This window comes from Centrocercus urophasianus, unplaced genomic scaffold (assembly GCF_019232065.1).
Source record: "Centrocercus urophasianus isolate 14NV4802_14NV808 unplaced genomic scaffold, USGS_Curo_1.0 seq_73, whole genome shotgun sequence".
NCBI classification, from domain to species: domain Eukaryota; kingdom Metazoa; phylum Chordata; class Aves; order Galliformes; family Phasianidae; genus Centrocercus; species Centrocercus urophasianus.
Window position 1 is genome coordinate 14,132,400 of NW_024885344.1, and position 19,316 is coordinate 14,151,715.

The following is a 19,316-nucleotide window of genomic DNA, read 5'->3' on the forward strand; positions in this document are numbered from 1 at the left end:
CTTCTTTGTGTCTTGGCATGTTTAAATACTGCCAGAAATCAGGTTCTGATTGACTTGCCTGGGACACTAGAGGAGGCAGGTGGAAGAGCCAGAAGGCGAGTCCTGCATCCAAGTCATAACCACTCTCCTCATAGCATCCTTCCCTGTTCTCATCCAAAACAGCTTTATTTTCCACGAGTACTACTCCTAGCATAATTTTAACTGCTATCTGGTATTTTCTGAAGTAACTGATGACCTTTTCCCCTTGGGTTTTATTTTTCTAGGATTCATTGCAACATGTGGAAGCACAAGGTAAAAGTAAAGCATTTTTTAAAAAATATGTTAATTCAAGTTATATCATAAGAAAACATGTTTTGCTGTTCATTTGTATTAATGACCTGTCTCAGTTGGTACATTGCAGATGTTTACATATTTATTTATAAGATAATTATGCTAAATAAAAAATACATTGATATAAAAATATAAATAAACCAGCATTTCCCCAAACTAATATTGAGATTCAGATATGGAGAATGAGGTGTGGTGAAAGAACATATTGTAGTTATTGGTGGTCAAAGTAGCAATATTAATGCTCTTATTAGTAGCTGTCCTTAATCCCAACATTTTCTGTAGAGAGAAGGAAAAATAAGGAACTTCCTGAAAACCTGAAAAAAATGTTTTTGTGTAGTTTTTATCCTCAACTCCAATAATTTTCCTTTCACTGTCTTTTCTTGTGTAAGCAGTGTGTTGTTAGGAATTATATACTGTTGTAAAAAGAGTAGACTAATTAGCAGTAATGGACAAAATCATAGACTCTCCTTTATTTAATCCCTCAGATAAAATCAGCTTAGCATCTCTGGTCTGGTCCTGTTAGCATTACTGCACAGCACCACCCAGGCTGAGGGACAAGCAGGAGTCTGTTCTGTCGTGGGTGTCTGTCACATTTCTTGGGCTGATAGCCACCTATAGGGCTCAGGTCCTTTTCTACCTCTCTGTGGCTTGCAACCTGTACTCACAGAAGTATGCCAATGCTCTCAAAGGAGCTGCCCTCCAAATTTTGGGGTGAGCCATCACACACTGTTATGGAGGCCTGTCTATTTTGATTGATGAAAAAGGTGGCCATTTGAGATCTAAGTCTTGTCCCTCCCCCCCTCTTACAGCTACTCTGGTTGCACTGTGCTCAGAGAGGCAAATAGGTGAACCAACCACAAAGATTGCAGCAGCCTTTCAAATACAGATGTGATTTAAATGCAGGGCTCCAAATGCCAAGCTTGTTGTTTCACCATTATTCAATTTCATGAACAGCAAACAAAGATTATATTTGTAGGCTGCCAGGAAAAGCTAAGCAACTAGGAGACGCAGGTGCAGAAGGGAGGAACTGGATGGTAAGGTGTTTGTAGGATTCTTCTCCCTTGGAGATAGCCATTTATTCCATTTAAACACTATTAATGGCAAAAATGTCTTGAGTACAGAAAGTAATTAATAGTTACTAATCAAAACTTGGCAATCACAAAGTGTTCAGAAAACCGCTCTGGAAAGGATTTAAAACATTCCTCTGCTTAAAGATATTTTCAGAGTTGAGCTTCACTGAATCAGCAGCTCTCTGCATCTATTTACTTATGCCAGGAAACCTTTAACTGTGAAGACTGATAATTCCATTTGTTCTTGGCACATCCAAATTTCCTAACAATTTCAGGATCCGTTTGGTAATATAATTTTAGAAAGTGCAACTTGCTGATTGCAAGTCAGAATTTTCCAGACCATTAGTAATTCTGTGGAGAAGCCTACATTCAAAGTTGTCCAGGGTGATCAAAATTCAATTACATGCACTGATATCCATTTCATGTATACATTAACACAGTATGTGTATTACATTTAGACTTACTAACTGAACTTCTAAAAGACAACAAAATACCTAAAGCTAGGCCAACAAGTTTGAACTAAGAAGTCTATAGTAGCATAAAAGCTTGTGTTAAGTTATATCTGATTAAAACAAAATACGAGAGTATTGATCAAAAGTGATCTAGTGGAGCCTCGGTGTCACCCACAGGAAGTGAATAAAAGCATTCTAAGCATCTGTTCATTTTGGGATTATGAGCTTTCCTCAATCCTTCACCTTCATGAGAATTCCATGGTCTTTCCAATCTAGGAAGGCTGAGCCTAAGTTGTATTTTCACACACTGAGGCTAGAAGTAAAAATCACCTGGAAGGCGAAGCATGTATTCCTGCTAAAACCACCTCTGTGTTTCCTTGTCTACCCCATTAGCTCCCAGCCCTGCAGACATGTAAAAAATTTGCCATGATATAAAAGTAAAGTAAAATCATCTTAGTAAAAAAGGAAATTAAAATCATTTTTCCAGATCTTGGAGAAGTGTAAAAGTATGAGTTTTGCTATCTCGAGCAGCACAATTCAAAATAAAATCAGCACTGACAGTTGAAGAGAGGACAGACTGCAATTCCCATTTGTGCTGTTCTTTTCTGTCTCCTTTCTGTATTTATATTTATCTTCAAGAAAAAGGTATCAAACTCAAACGTAAAAGCAGCAGTTACTCCAGTAATTCTTCTTAATTTTCCTCCTTCCCCCCCCCCCCAGTAAAAAGGATTAACAGAGGTTTAATGTTAGTCATTCACCATGGAATATGCAGGTCAGAGACTAATTCAAACTCTCAGACCTTTATTTAGTGTTGCAATAATTGACTCTGTTAACAGTGTTATCTCTATAGACCAAATTATTCCATAGCTGTGAACAGAGCAGTACTCGTCCATGTTACATCTAAGTCTGGATCATGTTCTGTTCCCTTTGCATGAAGTCCTTAGAAAAATCGTAGTAATATTTCAGCACTCCGCGTGTTATTTTTTTCTTTCTCCTTAAATTTGAGAAGAGCATGTTTAGAAATTTTCACCTTTCTGCAGCATGAAATTTTCCCAAAAGATAAATGAATCTATTCCAGTTAATAAAGATTTAGCATTCTGGCTTGTTGCAGTCTAGAATATGAAAAAAGCAGGCTACAGACTGGTGCAGAACTACAGTCAGTGTGCCTTTCTGAAAAGCTGATGAATGAACATTTGTACAGTATCTACAGCCTTGTGACTTCAGGCAGGGATTTTAGAGATCAGACACAATAAGCAGCTTTTGGAACTCGATCCATAGTTCTCTGGGACCCATCTCAGAAAGCCCAGTATGCACCATGAGCTGATGATGTTGAATCAGCAGCTTTTCCTGTCTGAACAGGATGGAGTTCTTATCTTTTTGAGAGAATGCAGAAAATAGATACCTTGATGACAATACATCTAAAGAAATTAAACTGTCATTACATTTAAGAGTGTAAAGGTTCACTGATGGTACTTTGGATTTGATAGTTTCTTCTAGACCTAGTCATAGAAGTATTTACTACAGAAAGTTTCAAAAAATAAAAAATAAAAATAAAAGGAGAAAGGAGGAAATGGGAGGTTTTGGTGGAATTTTCCTAGAAAAAAAAATGAAAATACATCTTTCTTTCCCTGGGACAGAGCTATTCTAAATTTGTTTTTGTTTGGAAAAATCACCTTTTATTTCAGAATACAGAAAAACATGAAGAGTTTTTTTAATTGTATTTCCTCTTTATAAGTCTCTTTTGTGTTTTTTTGTTTTTTGCTTTTTGTTTTATTTTTTTAATTTGAGCGTGGCTCTCTACCTCTAAGTTGTTGCTATGTTACATCTTTATATGTTTTTCTGAGAGTCAAGATGTTACTCAGGTTTATTTAATTAAGATCAATTTTCATATAACTAAATCCCCCAGTCCTCCAAAAAAATATATATATGTTGATCCAAGTTAACAAGGCTTTATAAAAGATCCAGTTTTAGAAACGTTTTGGTTACAAGGATAGCAGAAATTCTGTAAATTTATTTCAAGAGATAATTCAGAGGATTATTCAGCTGATAGGAGGAAACAACAACAAATATATTGGTGCTTGGAAACTGCATCTGATCAGTTTTTGCTTTACAGCCCTTTCATGTTTTGGTTTTTACTTATTATGGTGATGGTTAATGTCTAATTAACATTGCTTTGCACCTCACCTGAATCTTGAGAGTGTATTAGTTTTTCCAAGACAGTGGGGTAGGAGGGAGAGAGAGGGAGACCAAAGTAGAATTTATGATCTTAATATTTTTCCTATCTCTAAAAATAAGTAAGAAAGAATAATATCAAGTTCATGTTTTCCAAAATAGCTTTAAGATGCCACAGGAATCTTAAGACTTCCATCTGAGTTATTTTCAACCATGTTTTACCTTGAGAAAATGTGTGTATGGAATCAGAAAGAGCATGTTTGATATGTATTAAATTGATATCGTCTGCTAGCAAAGTGCTTACTCTGTTCAAAGATTTCATACTGAAATATGTGAATTGTAATACTGGAATGAGAAGAAATTATGTGGTTTTCTGTAAGGAATGAGCAGGTTTGCTCCTTACAGTCTCTAGAATTTACATGCAAGTATATTCATTAATGCTGTCAAAGATGGCGTGGGTGGTTCTTTTTCTCAAGGGAGAAATTCATTCCTTCAGACTTTACATACAAGGAGCATATGTCATAAGCAAACATACCTGGCAACTGTGGTTAAAGTTTGTTTAACACCGGTTTCCACATAACTAAACCCACCTAATCCTCCAAAAAAATAGATACTGGCTAAGAATGCCACACAAAGGATACAGTTGTAGAAACATTTTAGATACTCAGACTGCAGGAAAATTTAGATTTCTTGTGAAAAGAGCATGTCAGAAATAAACATATCTGGCAGCTGTGGATAAAAGTCACTTCTTGTGTTCTCATCTCATTTCCTCAGTGGAGAAAATGAGAGAGATATCACCACAGAGAAGTTGATGCCAAATAATTCTAAACCAGAAATAAGTTGAGACTTGAGTTGTTGAGATTATAAATCTGTCACAGTTCACTTTAGGATGTGTTGTATTCATCATTCTCCTGGGTACTATGTGTGGGATACTTCCTAGAAAATAAACTCTGGCATAGCTAAAGCTGTGATCTACTATGGGAAGTCTATGGCCTTTGCAAGGTATATCAGTAAAACACCAGAGATCCTTCTCATCTAAAATTTATTAATCATAAAAGCAGTTAAGTTCTTTGACTTCAGTTCTTTGCAGTGAAAAACTCACTAAGGTGTCTCTAATTTGCTTAATTGCCATCAGGCTTAATGAGTGAGGGGGGAGGGGAGAGGGGTGACTGTGGCAAAGAAGCCACAGAAGGCACACGTAGGAAAAAGTACAGTAGCTGCAGACTAGGTCATATTTGATCATTTGCTTATGCATCATGGAGCCTTATTGGTGAGAAGAATCATGCTAGGTCTCCTATAAATTAGATAAATAATGCTGAAATTTCATGAATTGAAAGAGAGAGAGGAGAAAACAGGAGAAAGAAAGAAAATAAATTTCCCAGTTTACTTCATAAGGAGTCTCATAGACAAACTGTAGCTGACTGAAGGCTCTCTGTCTCATCTACCCATGTAGATATTTTAGGGTGGGCAGGTCTTTGATACCCAGGGAATCTTTTCACCTTACCACTGACATGAATAAATTATGTTACAAATAATTGAGAAAAAAAATATATTTTTTTTATTACTATTTTTTTTCTCCTCCAGTTTTGGGGCAGTCTGCTGACATTCTTTTCTGGACCTCCTAAGAATTCTTAAGAATGTTTTATATGTGTGACTATCAATAATTCATTGGAATGTAAAACAGTTCAGTGCAGATTAAACATTTAATTTGGAAGGTGCTCACTCACTGCACATCCAAGAGAGCTGGGTGTAAGAATAAAATGCTATCCAAGGGAAAATGCATTTGAGCTGAAGATTTATTCAGAACCCTTATAGAAAAAGATAGTGAATGGAGAAAATAGTAAAGAGAGGAAATAAAAGGACAGTAAAAAAGATACACCAGCCACAGAAGTACATACTGAGTAAATAAACTAAGTTTTCTTAATTGATCTTAATTGATTAATCTTTAAAATTATTCTGCTCACATGTGCGGAGCACCACCTCCCTGGGCAGCCTGTGCCAGTACATTACCACTCTTTCAGATATATAATAATTCCTTTGCAGAGTGTTCCATGTATTTTGTGACTCAGTAATTCTAAATATTTTCTAGTTTAAAGGTGTGAAAGAAGTTCCAGGCAAGGAATACGTTTGAAGTCACTTTTAGTGATAAACTGAGCTAAGTCCAAGAATCATAGTGTCTGTATCTGCTCTTGGACAGGATGCTTTCAGTTATCCCCAATGTTAAAAGTGAATGCAAGCTAGTCTCAGACTTTCTGTTCTTTGGAAAAAAATTTAATAGATACATGGCTCATAAATGGTTATTGAGTGCAGTAGCCAAACATACACTGGGCTGAAGAGGACCAGAAAAGAATGGCATAAGGTGATGAGAGTATGTCCTTGATCACATAGAAAGCTGGGAGATATAGGGAGGGGAAAAGGAGAATTTTGGATATTTCTTTTGGAAGACAAATCACCTTGATCCTGGAATGGTATAAAGTTCTCTGGCACTTTCTTCTTCAAACTGTCCCTTGCCTGAGAAATAAGAGTGCTTGTACCAGCTCTCTTCACTCGATGGAGGCTGCCAGGGCTGGGGATTTTAATTTACAATGGCAATCAGATAGTCCCTAGCTGCTCCAGAAATGCAGAGAGGGAAGATGGATACAAGCCAGTAACTGCAGAAAAAAAAGAGCACCGCAGACTCATGCCAAAGGAAATAGCATAAATAAAAGTGAAATAGAAATGAGGGTACAGCCTGCATTTGATGTATCTGTGTAGATACATCTTTCAGTGTCTATCGCTGTGGAATGTTTTGACCAATACATGACCATCTGAATGCTATATCTGATTGTGGCTGTTATTATATATATTTTTATGAGTTGTTTATCTGTATTTGCAATAGCTTTATAGTCTTAAAAGCTAACCAGTGCCTTTGCTCCTTTCTACTGCAACATTGCTATTTCCCTTGAACTAAGTAGCTATGTAGCTGCAGAAATTTCAAGATGCTTACAGAATATAAATCTTTCTAGTGCAAAAATTAACAGACTAAAATGATGTATCTAAAGCACACACTAACTTGCTGTAGTTTAAAAGGCTTACTCTGAAAATGCCTTAATTTGAAGGCACTGTAATGAAAGACTGCTAATGATACACCAGAAATGAGCTAAGGCTGGTTTCAGAAGCACAGATGGCTAATTGGCTTCAGTTGGTAGGTTATGTCATTTAAATTAAATTTTATTAGGAAGCATTTCAAAGCCATAACTGATGGTTTAAGATAAACATGCTTTATCACAAGTGACCTATTTCTAACCTTTCTTTCTTTCTCTCCTCTTAGCATTAACGGAAGCTGCTGTGACAGAGCTCTCCATGGCCATCTCTCATCTCATCCACGTATACAGCAGCAGCTTTGATATGGATTTCCAGGTTGCCAGCATACCTAGAAGCCCTCCCCGTGCAGATATCAGTCTTGATTCCCAGCTCAGCTTCACTGTTTATGCAGCTCATAACATTCCTGAAGCCTGGGTGAACAGGTGGGAGAAAATCCAGCAACAGTTCACAAGAAGGGTGGTGCCTCATCTCTCCTAATCACATGTTTTTCATAGGTGCTAGCTAACATCTGTTGCTTTGGCAGTACTTCAGTATGAATGTTAAAGGCTGAGTGAGTGCATCTCCACCATTTTTATAGCATAAAGAGCACTTATGTAATCTGATCAGAAGTCTCCCATGTTTCATTCAGGAGAATCAAAGAGGTCTTAGCTGGTTACCCCAACCAATATGGACGTACGGTAACAAGCAAGGTCATGGTGTTGAACTTGATGGGTATGTGAAGAAACAATTGTGTCTCTGACTTGCTCAGAGAGGCAGAGAAAAGTGTTTGCACTTCATGCCAAGAGTTTGGATTGGAGCTTTCTATAGCCTTCACAGTACAAATGAGTGGAAGTGTTACTAAGCTAATCAGAGGGATGCTTGTTTGAACCCAATCTGAACGAGACTTTATCGGTAATTTTTGTTCCTTGTATATTCAAACAACATTACTTGGCTAAGCATATGCACTGACAAGCCCTATCGTGATAAAAATCAGCAGAGTTTATGGGTCGAATTATACCATGTATTTTCATCTAGCAGAGGAAAGAAAAAAAAAAGAGGCAACTTTTAACAAAAAGCTGATTGAAATATTTTCTTCTGCACTTTTTTGTTTTGTTTGTTTCGTTCAAATAAGTTGTCTCTTCAAATAGATGCTTTTCTACTGTAAAACTGGTGTTCTCTTTTTGCCACTCCAGTGCAGTCTGGTATTATTATTTTTATGAGTGAAAATGCTATTCTACAAGTGTTTTGTTATTACTTTCCCTTTCCTCCCACTCCACCTTGATTTCCAAATGACCGATTAAAAAGCAATGGGATCATTTGCATTAGACTGTGAACAAGAAAATGTACTATATCACATTAAATGTAATTAGCAATTAAATAAAAATCTGAGAGATTTACATTAGTTGAGGTAATAAATGAAAAACTATAATCACTATCCTGATATTGCAGATGGTTATACCATTCCCACTGCATTTTGTTTTACCAGTGAAATGTGAAATTACATATGGCCTAAAATGCCACTGATGACTTGAACGCTATGTTCAAGCATGTGAAAATGAGGATCTCTCTTCCTTCTTAATCTCCTCTTCCAATCTTTCTAATACTTGTAACATGAGTTTCTTAACATAGACTGCAGTCCATTTCGCCTACTTTCCTCAGATACTTTTACTAACTTCATTCATAGCGCATTCCTCCTCCTTATTTTCCACACTGCATGATTGTATGCTGGCTTTGTCCCAGCACTTCATTTTCCGTTTATATATATAGAGAGAGAGAGAGTATGAATTTAAGTGCTCCGAAAATAATGCTTACTACTTTATTATGTTAGTCTGCAACATCAGAGATAGATGTTGGCGGTATGGCAGTAGAGGCTGAACTTTCTCACCAATATTCTGCTACATTTTGTTGCTGTGTATCAGATGGCAGCAGAGGGGCAGTCAGACATGGGAGTATGTATGATGCAATGGTGTGTCATTGAATTCCTCCATGTGGACAAAAATTCCTCCATGTGGACACCCACTGACTTTATTGATACTTGCTGAATGTTTGTGAAGACCAAATAGTTGATATGAGTGCAATGTGGTGATGGGTATATGTCTCTTGTTCATTGCTCACAAAAATGCATAGCTAATGGTTGTGATTATGTTGAAAAATCATTCTTTGTAACTGAGGAAGTGCCTCATCAAGTAGCTTTATTGTGCTCTTTGAACCTGTTGTTGTTTCCATGGAAATAAATAGGTGCATTATATTTGGAGCAAGCTAATATGTTAGAATTCTGACATCTCTTACAACTTGTCTCATTGTTTATCCAGACATACAAATTTGTGATAAATGATCTTTTTTTCTAATCATTTGGGATAAGAGGGAGGGTCTTGTGTTTTACACAATCATTTCAGTGTCTCACCAAATCCCTCTGGAGCTCCTTTTTGTAGATCGGTACTTTATCAATTTTTATATTCATGCTTACAATTTCTCATTTCAATCTTACTTCTTTAAAAAGGTAGTTGGAGACCTTATAAATTGTAAAACCAATTACCTTTCTGTACTGTATTTTTGTTTCTAGTTTCTTTTTTATCAGTTTTTTGTTTTGGCTCATATAGATCCCAATCAGGTATTTACTATTTGATGCCAATGACATAACGTTTTGCTGCGTTTGTTTCTACACCCCTCAAATTCATATTGCTATCTATATCAGGATGATATGAAGTTATCTTTGGGACAAGACTAGATTTCCCTGCATTTGAATTCATAGGGAGGGAGGATACCTAGGCAAAATATTGTATGAAGAAATACAATGTGTTGAAATGTGAATACTCTGAACTTAACATTGTGTAAGCATTAATCTTTTTAGGATTAGTGTTTATGGCATATAAACTAGGATGTATCAGGGATTAAGCAATCCTTAATCACTTTATTGTATTAAAATTTATTATTTCCTTCACTATACTGCAATTGTTGGTAGTGTTTGGACTCTAGAGGGAAGATGCCATATTTAAGAGCTCAAGCATTTCCTGCACTTGTGAGGTAATTTTTTCTTTTCTTTGCATAAATACCTCAAAAGAACTACAGATTGTTAAAGAAAAAGAAGAAAGAGAAAAGGCACATCTGCTATAATAATTATAACAATTATTGCAATGTTCTGGAAAAGATCAGCAATGATGCTTGTAAATAAAGCTAAGCCAGGCACTGTTAATCTGCAAATGCTTTAAACTTGCTTTCATCATTCCTGCACAGAACATGGTCTACTGCTCAGCATGGCAATTTTCCATAGGAGGATCTGGAAGTTACAAGATGAATTAAGGACACAGAACTAACAGATAGTTGGAGACCTGAATTACACTAGTCAGACAAATATGTGACAAATGCCAACACAGATGTCTTTAACGCATCTGCTATAATGAATGTATAGATTCCCTGAAGTATTATCCTGTGGGTTTTTTTGTTTTCTTTTCTTTATAGTTTTCTTACAGATTGGGAAAAGTATAAGTGAAGTTCCACTAATGACTGAACTTATATGATGAGAAAGTTGCAACACCTCACACCTTTTGCCTAAACTTCCATTGACTGCCATAAGGAAAAATAAATAAGGATTACATGTTTTAAGCACTTTCTTGAACTCTATTTTTTAAAAATTAAACATTAAATCTGATTTGTCATTTTAATTCTATTTGCATGTAAGAATGGATCTTCATAAGTTTCTGAACAGTTAACCTTGAATTTACCGTGTGGAAATTACATTGTAATTATTTTTTTTTCCCCTTTTTTCCTTTATAGATACAAACTTTTTTCTTTTTCCTGTTTACTAACATATGCTGGGAAGACAATATGTCAAGTGAAGATTTGCAAAAATATACCTGTTAGAAAATCCTTCTTTTTCCTGACAGACTGGAATGAGAAGTAAGTTTTTATCTATGCTTTTCTGAAGATTTTACAAACTTAATATCAATTTGAAACAAACAAGCAAACAAGCAAAGTCACATCTTTATTATTGATCTTCTGTGCAAATTAAATCCATGGAATTCAGAGAAATTTAGAGAGGTGGGAGCGGGAAAGGAATGTGATAGCCAGAGAGAGAAGTAGTGCTAGACTAAGGTTAGTCTAAGAATAAACTGAAATACGCAGGCTTGAGAATAGATTTTGTTCAGCTATTCACTGGGAGAATGCTGAAGCTGAAAGGAAATACAAAAGGCCTTATATCATTTCTCGTGAAGACTTTCCACTTTGGATTCACTTCTAGTAGATATGAAATCCAGCTTGAGAACCTGTTGTAAAATTTTTTGGATTCTTTATTTAGAAGGAATCTGAATGTGTTGATTTTCATATAAAAAAGATCTGCAGACTTTTAAATTGAAGTCCTTTGGTTTGAATCTAAAATTATTAAGTAGAGGCTGCCAGCTGCCTGTCTTGTGCCTGTCTGCTTTGAGGAAATTAACTCCATTTAAAAGCAGGACACACACTTAAATAACATTCACTTAAGGCAATGAACTGACATAAAAGTCATACTTGCAATAGATGGAAGAGAGAAGTAGACGGGTTTGTGGGTTTTGTTTTTACGTCCCTGCGAATGACATTTTTATTTATAGTCTTTCAATTTTTTTTTAATGTTTTACATTACCATTTACTTTATTCTGAATCTGAAAGAAGCTTTATTACATTGTAATTGAATAAAGACTAAGATTCAAGACTAAGACCCGAAAGGGGTTTTGTTACCTTATAATTGAATACAAAGTGTTCGATTCATAAGTTTGATTACCTCACTCTAAGACATATAACGGCTTGAAACTGGTAAAATGAAACAAGTTTCATCTCAAACCCACTGCACTTCTATCTTAATGGAAGTTTGTGCAGGCTTTTTACTCAATGCTTCTAAACAGATGTGGGATATTTAATATGTATGCCCTATAGTTAAGAAACAAAGTGGGTGCATTTCTGCTACTAATATAATTAGTTCTTTTAGGACCTAACATCTTTGCTGATAACTCAGTTGAGTCCAGAGAGTTTGTGATGAACCATCAGTCCTTTGAAGGAATGGTTATCTTTGTGTTGAAGATGTTGGATCATTCTCATTTGCACTGTAGGAATTTTCACATTGCACAGGTTATGATACATATGGGCAGATACAAAACTAAATTGTAGGGGAACTACGTTGTTTATGAGTATTTTTGGCTTCCAGAAGGTGGCTGACTTATTTCTAGGATGCGTCTCATAGAACCTCTCTATAAAACAAGATATAAAATGACAGCAAAGAAATAAGTTCTTCACCCATGATTGAAGCTTCACCTTTCTTCAATTTCTATGAAAATACGCAGAAATCATATGGAAGCTTCAGCGTTTCTGTTCAGACCTCCCTTTCTTCAAAGTCTGTATGAAATTCAGTCAAAGAATGTCTTGGAAAAACAGTTAACTACACATACCAAATACTTTCATAGGTAGTTGTGAGAAGAAGTTAACACCGTAAACAAGATACAGAATTGCATGAAACTTAATAAGAGGCCTGCTCCAGAAGCAATGCTTCCTGTTTTATTATGTTGGCCCACAACATCAGAGGAAGATGTTGGAGGCATGGCAGTTCAACCTTTCCATCAATTGCATTTTGTTGCTGTGTGACAGATGGCAGCAGAGGGATAGTTGGTCAAAATGGTATCTAACATGAAGTGTCTATGAAGGAAAGATGTATAACTGAATTCTTCCCTGTGGGAAACATGACACCCATTGACTTTCATTGACATATGCTGAATGTTTATGGAGACCAAACAGTGGATGTGAGCACAGTGAAGTTGTGGGTGGTGTGTTTAAGTAGTGGTGACAGCAATGTGGAAGACAAGCTACATTCAAAAACGGCCATATATAGCTGTCACACCCTGAGATGAAGAGTATCTTAATCAACTCATCTGTGCAAATTGGTTTATTATGGCCAGGGAACTGTGCACAAAGCTAAATATTGGTTTAAATGTGTTGGAAATGATGGTGGTAACATTGAAATGTTGCAGAGTTTGTGCCAGGTGAGTCCCATGAATGCTCACGCAGGAACAGAATGAAAATTGTATGCAAGTATGTCAGGATCTCTTGAACCAGTATGAGGTGGAAGGTGATATTTGAATTGCATAATTACTGGTGATGAGATGAGGTGTCACTGCTATGATTCAAAGTTGCAGTCTGTGGAGTGGTAACTTGAAATTTTCCCATTAAAGAAAAAGTTCAAGACACAGCCATCAGCCGGGAAAGTGATGTTCACCATGTTTTGGAGTTGGAAAGGGTGATCCTTCTGATTTTTTGCAACCTGGGCAAAACTTCCACTCTGATCACTACAGCGTAATGCTGTCTAAGCTGAAGTCTCACATTTTGAAAGTCAATCAAGTGAAGATCACCTTTCTCTTATAACATACTAACACCAGGCCCCATACTAGTTTGAAGACTGTGGAGCACGTTGCCAACCTTGGCTGGACTGTCCTACCACACTCACTGTGTAGTCTGGATTTGGTGCCTTCTGACGTCTATCTGCTTGTGCTGATGAAAGATGAACTGTATAAGCAATATTTTCCTACCAATTATGCTGTCGTTGCAGCTGTGAAACAGTGGGTCATTTCCACTGGTGCTGACTTTTGTGAGCAAGGCATGCAGGCTCTTGTTCATCAATAATGAAGTCTATGGACTTTTTTTATAGTTCCTTGAATTTCAAAAATCATTTTCAAAATTTGAATCAATTCATTCAATCAAATCAAATTAATTACAAATTACAAAATCAAATACGTCTAGCAGGCTTTTCTGTGTTTCCTTCAATCATGAACATGTATACCACCTGTTTGGCCCATATTTGTGTAAGCCTTAAATCATGAGGGCAAAGTTCTTGGACCGAATGAGATCCAGAAGCAAAGGCTGAGAGTCTAGGCAGACAGAAGTGACATTATTTTAGTATGCTTTATTTTGTATCTGGAACTGGTTTTTGCAAACAACAGTTATTTTTTAGTCAGAATGCAAAGGTCAGATGGGATATTTTAAACCAGCTAATAGTGTTACAGCTAGATTTTTCCCTCCTGTCTTTGAGTCACTAGAATATTCCTTGCTTACCAGGGTAGATTTTATTCAGAATTGGATGCTTATTTAGCACGTATTCCTTCTCTGTATCTAACAAAACACTTCAATCAAATGTTTTCACATAAAGAAAAGTGCTGACTTCTTTACTCAGTTGTACTTAACACAGTATGATTTTGATATTTTTTATGAATGTTAGTGAGGATATGATGCCAGCAGGTGTTTTCATTATGATGATATATAAAAGGAAGGAATTGGGTTTTTTTCCATCTGTTTTTTGTTTTTAAATGTGAAATACTTGTCATAATGGGAAATTCTGTTGTTTGGGTTTTGTTGGCTTTTTTTTTTTTTTTTTTTTGTTATTGGTGCTCATAACCCTCTAATAAAGAAGGAACAAACAGCGCCAAACTTGACAAAATAATCATTATATTCAGTTTTCTGAAACACAGAGAGAAGGAACAGTAAATGTGGTATTGCGTTGTTATTGAAGATGTTATGTACCTAACTAGCAGAAGTTTAAAGCATACTGAAGAACAGGCTGGTTTGTCTTTCATACAATAATACATGCATAGAAACACTCATTAGCACTTTTTTGTAAGATACAGGCTGGAACAGATTAAAAATAGTGTATTTTAATGAAATAAGTATTACCACAGTTGTTCATATATGTCATGAATTGGCCCCCGTTTATTATTGTAGAAAGTCTGCATCACTAAAAACTGTCACCCATCTGTGTTTACTCTTGGTTATATTTTAGCTGTAAAGTCACTTTCTGAAAGAGAAGGGAATATGTTCACATAAAAATTTAAGAGAAGACGAGATTTCTTTTTTTGCAAGATGTTTTGTCCTGAGTTGTAAAGTGCTACTTTCATTGAAACCCATATGCTATTTCCTGAAATGAAACTGAAATGAAAATGCAGATGGTAGAAGGCCATCAGGAAGAGTCTCCATTAGAATAGGAAGTCAGCTATTCACTATAGAGTTAGAGATCAATCAGGATAAAAAATGAATCTACTTAATTGAAAACTGGCTTTTCCTAAACAAGACAGAGAAATGGAGAGTGGTGCTTTGATGATTAGGAGCCCAGGGACATTGTTTTAACAAACAAACAAACAAAAAAAGATATAAGATTTGCTATATTTGTTGGTATTCATTTATTTAGTTTGTGTTTTACACTGCTTTATCCAATTGGTGTTTGAACTTGGTAGGTTTGTGTTTAAATATTATCTTCTGGTGAAGTCGTTTATCATCTCCAATAGAATGCCCTCAGATTGAAATTGTTTGATTCCTAAGAAGGTTGCCTCACATAGCATTTTTGTTGTTGCTGTTTGTCCTTTTTTAGGATTCTGTTCTTTGTTTTGTAATCTACGTGTTTGAAAAATGAATATCACTTCAGTGCAAAATTTGAACAGACTCATACTGTCTAGCACATAATGAACAAAGTCCCAAATTTCCCCGTTTCTTTTCACATCAGCTTCATTTTTAAATGCATGAAGCCTCTCCAGAATTTCCTTCCTTTTTTTCCTTTGCTGGCTGCTCTTCATGTCTTCATTCTACCACCTCCTCTTTTTTTCCATCCTCTGTAATTTATGTTAAACCTATAGACATAAAATGTGGAATTAGCATTAAGCCTACCATTCATCACCTCAGATATTTTCTTGGCTTTGGATTTCTTTTTCCCCATATTGTGTTTGGCTTGTATGTTTAGTTTATATTCTCCCTGGGCAAAGCCCTAGTTGCCTCAGAGCTTTCAGTGTTGTGTGCTCTTATGATGTTAGGGCCTTAGCCTTTGAAACCAGCTGTATAACATTACTTAACATCTGTAAACAGCACTTTCTCAGTTAGTAGCTTCTTTGTTCATCTCAACTACTGCTGAAATTGATCATCCACAAAGTGTCTTATTTCTGGCCACCTTTCCATTTCCTCTTTCCTCTTAGTAATCTTTTTGTATCGGCCTCATGCAGTCAGAAATTATAATGCCAACTGAGTGAGCTTAGGCATCATTAAAACTAGTATAAATATTCCCTTTCCCTGTATATCATATATCACTGAAGGAAAATTTTTGGCCTTGTTTAAGTCTTGGGATGCCTAACTCTTACTTAAATCTCCAAGTTTTTTTCTTCATCTGTGTACATCTGGTAGTGCTATATCTTGTGTCCTAGGGAATCTCTGACAAGTGTTTGCTTTCTGCAAGGAAAAGGGTATTGAGAAGTTTATTTCATTTCTTCACATTCACAAATAGTGCTAACAAATTTCTATATTAGAAAACGCGTGGCTTTTCTTTTTCCTTCCACAGAAAATATTAATCATGCTGTGAAGCTATAAATAGAGACATGTGGGAAGATAGTTGAGAACTGCTTCTCAAACCTATTTGTGTTAATTACAAATGATGGGAAATTGCTGTCTTGCTTTTTTACTCAGATGGACATATGCAAATCTGGATAATTTCCAAAATATTTTAGATTCATCTGAAATCTTGACACCAATGCTAATTTAGAGTACTTAAGAGTTTTAGCAAAAACATCTTCTTTGTTACAGTAACTCCTCAGTGCATTCAAGCAAACTTTCCTGGAATCAATAGGATTTTGACAGATTTTGAGTGAAATGAGTGGGATCAAAATCTTATTTAAATTGAACATTACGCTCTTATCTTGTCTCATTTCTGCTGCTCACAATCCTTATTTTTTCAGGCTACTATATTTTTAATACTAATTTCTACATTTATTTATTGTATCGTTTTTTAAAAATGCTGAAAGTTGAATTGTTTCCCCTTTTAGATTGAATATGAAAATCACAGAATCATAGAATGGCCTGGGTAGAAAAGGACCACAATTATCATCTAGTTTCAACCCCCTGCTATGTGCAGGGTCACCAACCAGCAGACCAGGCTGCCCAGAGCCACATCCAGCCTGGCCTTGAATGCCTCCAGGGATGGAGAATCCACAACCTCCTTGGGCAACCTGTTCCAGTGTGTCACCACCCTCTCTGTGGAAAAACTTCCTCCTGATATCTAACCTAAACCTCCCCTGTCTCAGTTTAGAACCATTCCCCCTTGTTTTATCACTATCCACCTTCGTAAACACTCTTTCCCTCTCCTGATTATATGTCCCTTTCATGTACTGGAAGACCACACACAATATTAAATAATATTACATCAATTTTTATTCTGGTTTGTTTCAACTCGAGTTTGTGCAGACATTTTGTTTTCTTGACATTTTTGCTGTCAACACAAAAATAATTCTTTTAGCCCTTAGCTCCTTGATTTTGTTTATATCAAAAAAAAGAAAAAGAAAAAAAAAAAAGTAACAAATCTAATTTTATGCTTGAGAAGTTTAGATTTTTTAACTTAAAAACCGTCTACCACAGATATTCTCTTCAGGAAAAAGGAAATAAAGTTTTGCACATGTCTGATTAATATCATATGTGATTCTACCATATAGCATGAAAGTATCTCATTTATTACAATTGCTCTAAATTATGTTTGTAAATTGGTCATATAATCATATATATATACAAATTGAATGGCCAATCAAGTTTATTAGTGATCAATACGAAGCTGAGAAGAACACTCATGTACTAGAATTTTCTCATTAAAAATCATGAATTACTCATTTCTTTTACAACAAATTCTGCTTTTAAATTGTGCCTGAGAAATGCCACTCCACAGAAGTACACATAAACAAGAATGATTATCATACTTTACTTACAAAACATCTCATAGTTCTTAGTAGTAGTGTTTACTTCTGAAGACGCAAGCCAGCAAATTATTTGTTTACAATTCATGCTCAGGGAATGCTAGCGCTGAAATAGCCCTCCACTGATAAATTAATACTATGCAAGATTTTAACTAGGATTCTATGCTTCTTAAGTACTATCATGCAAGTTAGTGGCTGACAATACTTTACATGTGTGGCTGGTGTATTGAAGGGACCTATCAGTTACGTTTTCCTTCACAACTGCCCTCCTGTAATTTATAGTTTGATATATGTGTTTAGGAATCCAGAGAAATGTGAAAAGATGTTACTTGTTGTAACAAAACTAGATTTCTTCTTCTTTTTCCATTATTTTATTTTAGAATCAACTTTCCTCTACGGATAAAGGCTCTTCCAAGGGAAACGATGCTGACAATAAAACTACTTGGACTAAACAGTGCTTCTAAAACCACAGAGGTGCTTGGCTGGACATGTTGCCCATTGTATCAAAAAGAGTAAGTTCATTTTCATATGACGGTTTGTGAAAAGACCATTCCTGAATAGTGTTACACTCAGCTTGGGAAGAATACAAAAAAAAAGAAACACTAATTTCAAAACCTGGCTGACACTTACAGTAAAATGCTCTTGATGTGCCTGTAAGAGCTCCACCCATAAGCTTTTCTTTCTTTTCAATACCTTGTTTTTGAACCTGGCTTGTGTAACTGTTTAATAGAGTAAAATTCCTTTAGCCTGCTGAAAATCCATACTGAAATCTATTTCGTAGCTTTTCAAAATCTTTCCCACCATAACTTCCTGTTCACAATTGTGTTGGTTTTTTTTTCAGTTTGCTTTCCCTTCTCACTCCCATTCATTCTGCTTGGAGTTGGACAGGCAGTAATGTCTACAATGATCCCCTTTTAATCTACAGACAATTTAAGAAGCTTTCTTTTCTTTTTTAACCTCTTTGTTCTACACATAGCATACTGTGATTTAACGATGCTTGTAGGCTTGAGTGTAGTGATGCATAAACCATCATCTAAGATAAATTTTCTGCCTTACCATAAATATATTTTAATAGCACTGAGAAATCCAAGTTTAGATCAATCCATTATGATGATACTTAATTTTTATTTAGATTCATTGAGATATCTGAGGTTAGATCTATTACAATAAGTAATTTTTATTTGTCCCTTAGTCCTGCATGCCATAAAGTAAGATACACAACAGCAGACTAACTAAATGCATAGCTGCTCAAGTTGAGCAATAAATGAATATATTCAAGCCCTACAAGCTTCTAAATAAGCATCTGTCTCTTATAGCTCTATAGCTATAGCTCTTTCCTCAACTTGAGCTATCGTTATCTACTTTCACATGTTGTGGTAGCTGCCATTAAAAACAAAACCAACCAAACAAAAAACCACAATTGATTGCATTTAGGCATTTACTATGTTAGGAAGGACCTTGGGTTCTATTGAACTTCTAGGCCAAGAGGCTTAAAACAGTAG

General features: G+C 35.7%; 1 protein-coding gene across 3 annotated transcripts in view; it reads left to right on the plus strand.

The window, feature by feature from the left end:
• PIK3C2G (phosphatidylinositol-4-phosphate 3-kinase catalytic subunit type 2 gamma) overlaps positions 1 to 19,316 on the plus strand; it is a 203,322-nt gene that overhangs the window by 44,473 nt on the left and 139,533 nt on the right. For all 3 annotated transcript variants that reach the window (XM_042837757.1, XM_042837756.1, XM_042837755.1), the window contains 4 exons: positions 264 to 291; positions 7,335 to 7,530; positions 10,862 to 10,984; positions 18,195 to 18,326. In XM_042837757.1, coding sequence (XP_042693691.1) covers positions 264 to 291; positions 7,335 to 7,530; positions 10,862 to 10,984; positions 18,195 to 18,326 — 479 coding nt within the window. The remainder of the gene's footprint in view (positions 1 to 263; positions 292 to 7,334; positions 7,531 to 10,861; positions 10,985 to 18,194; positions 18,327 to 19,316) is intronic.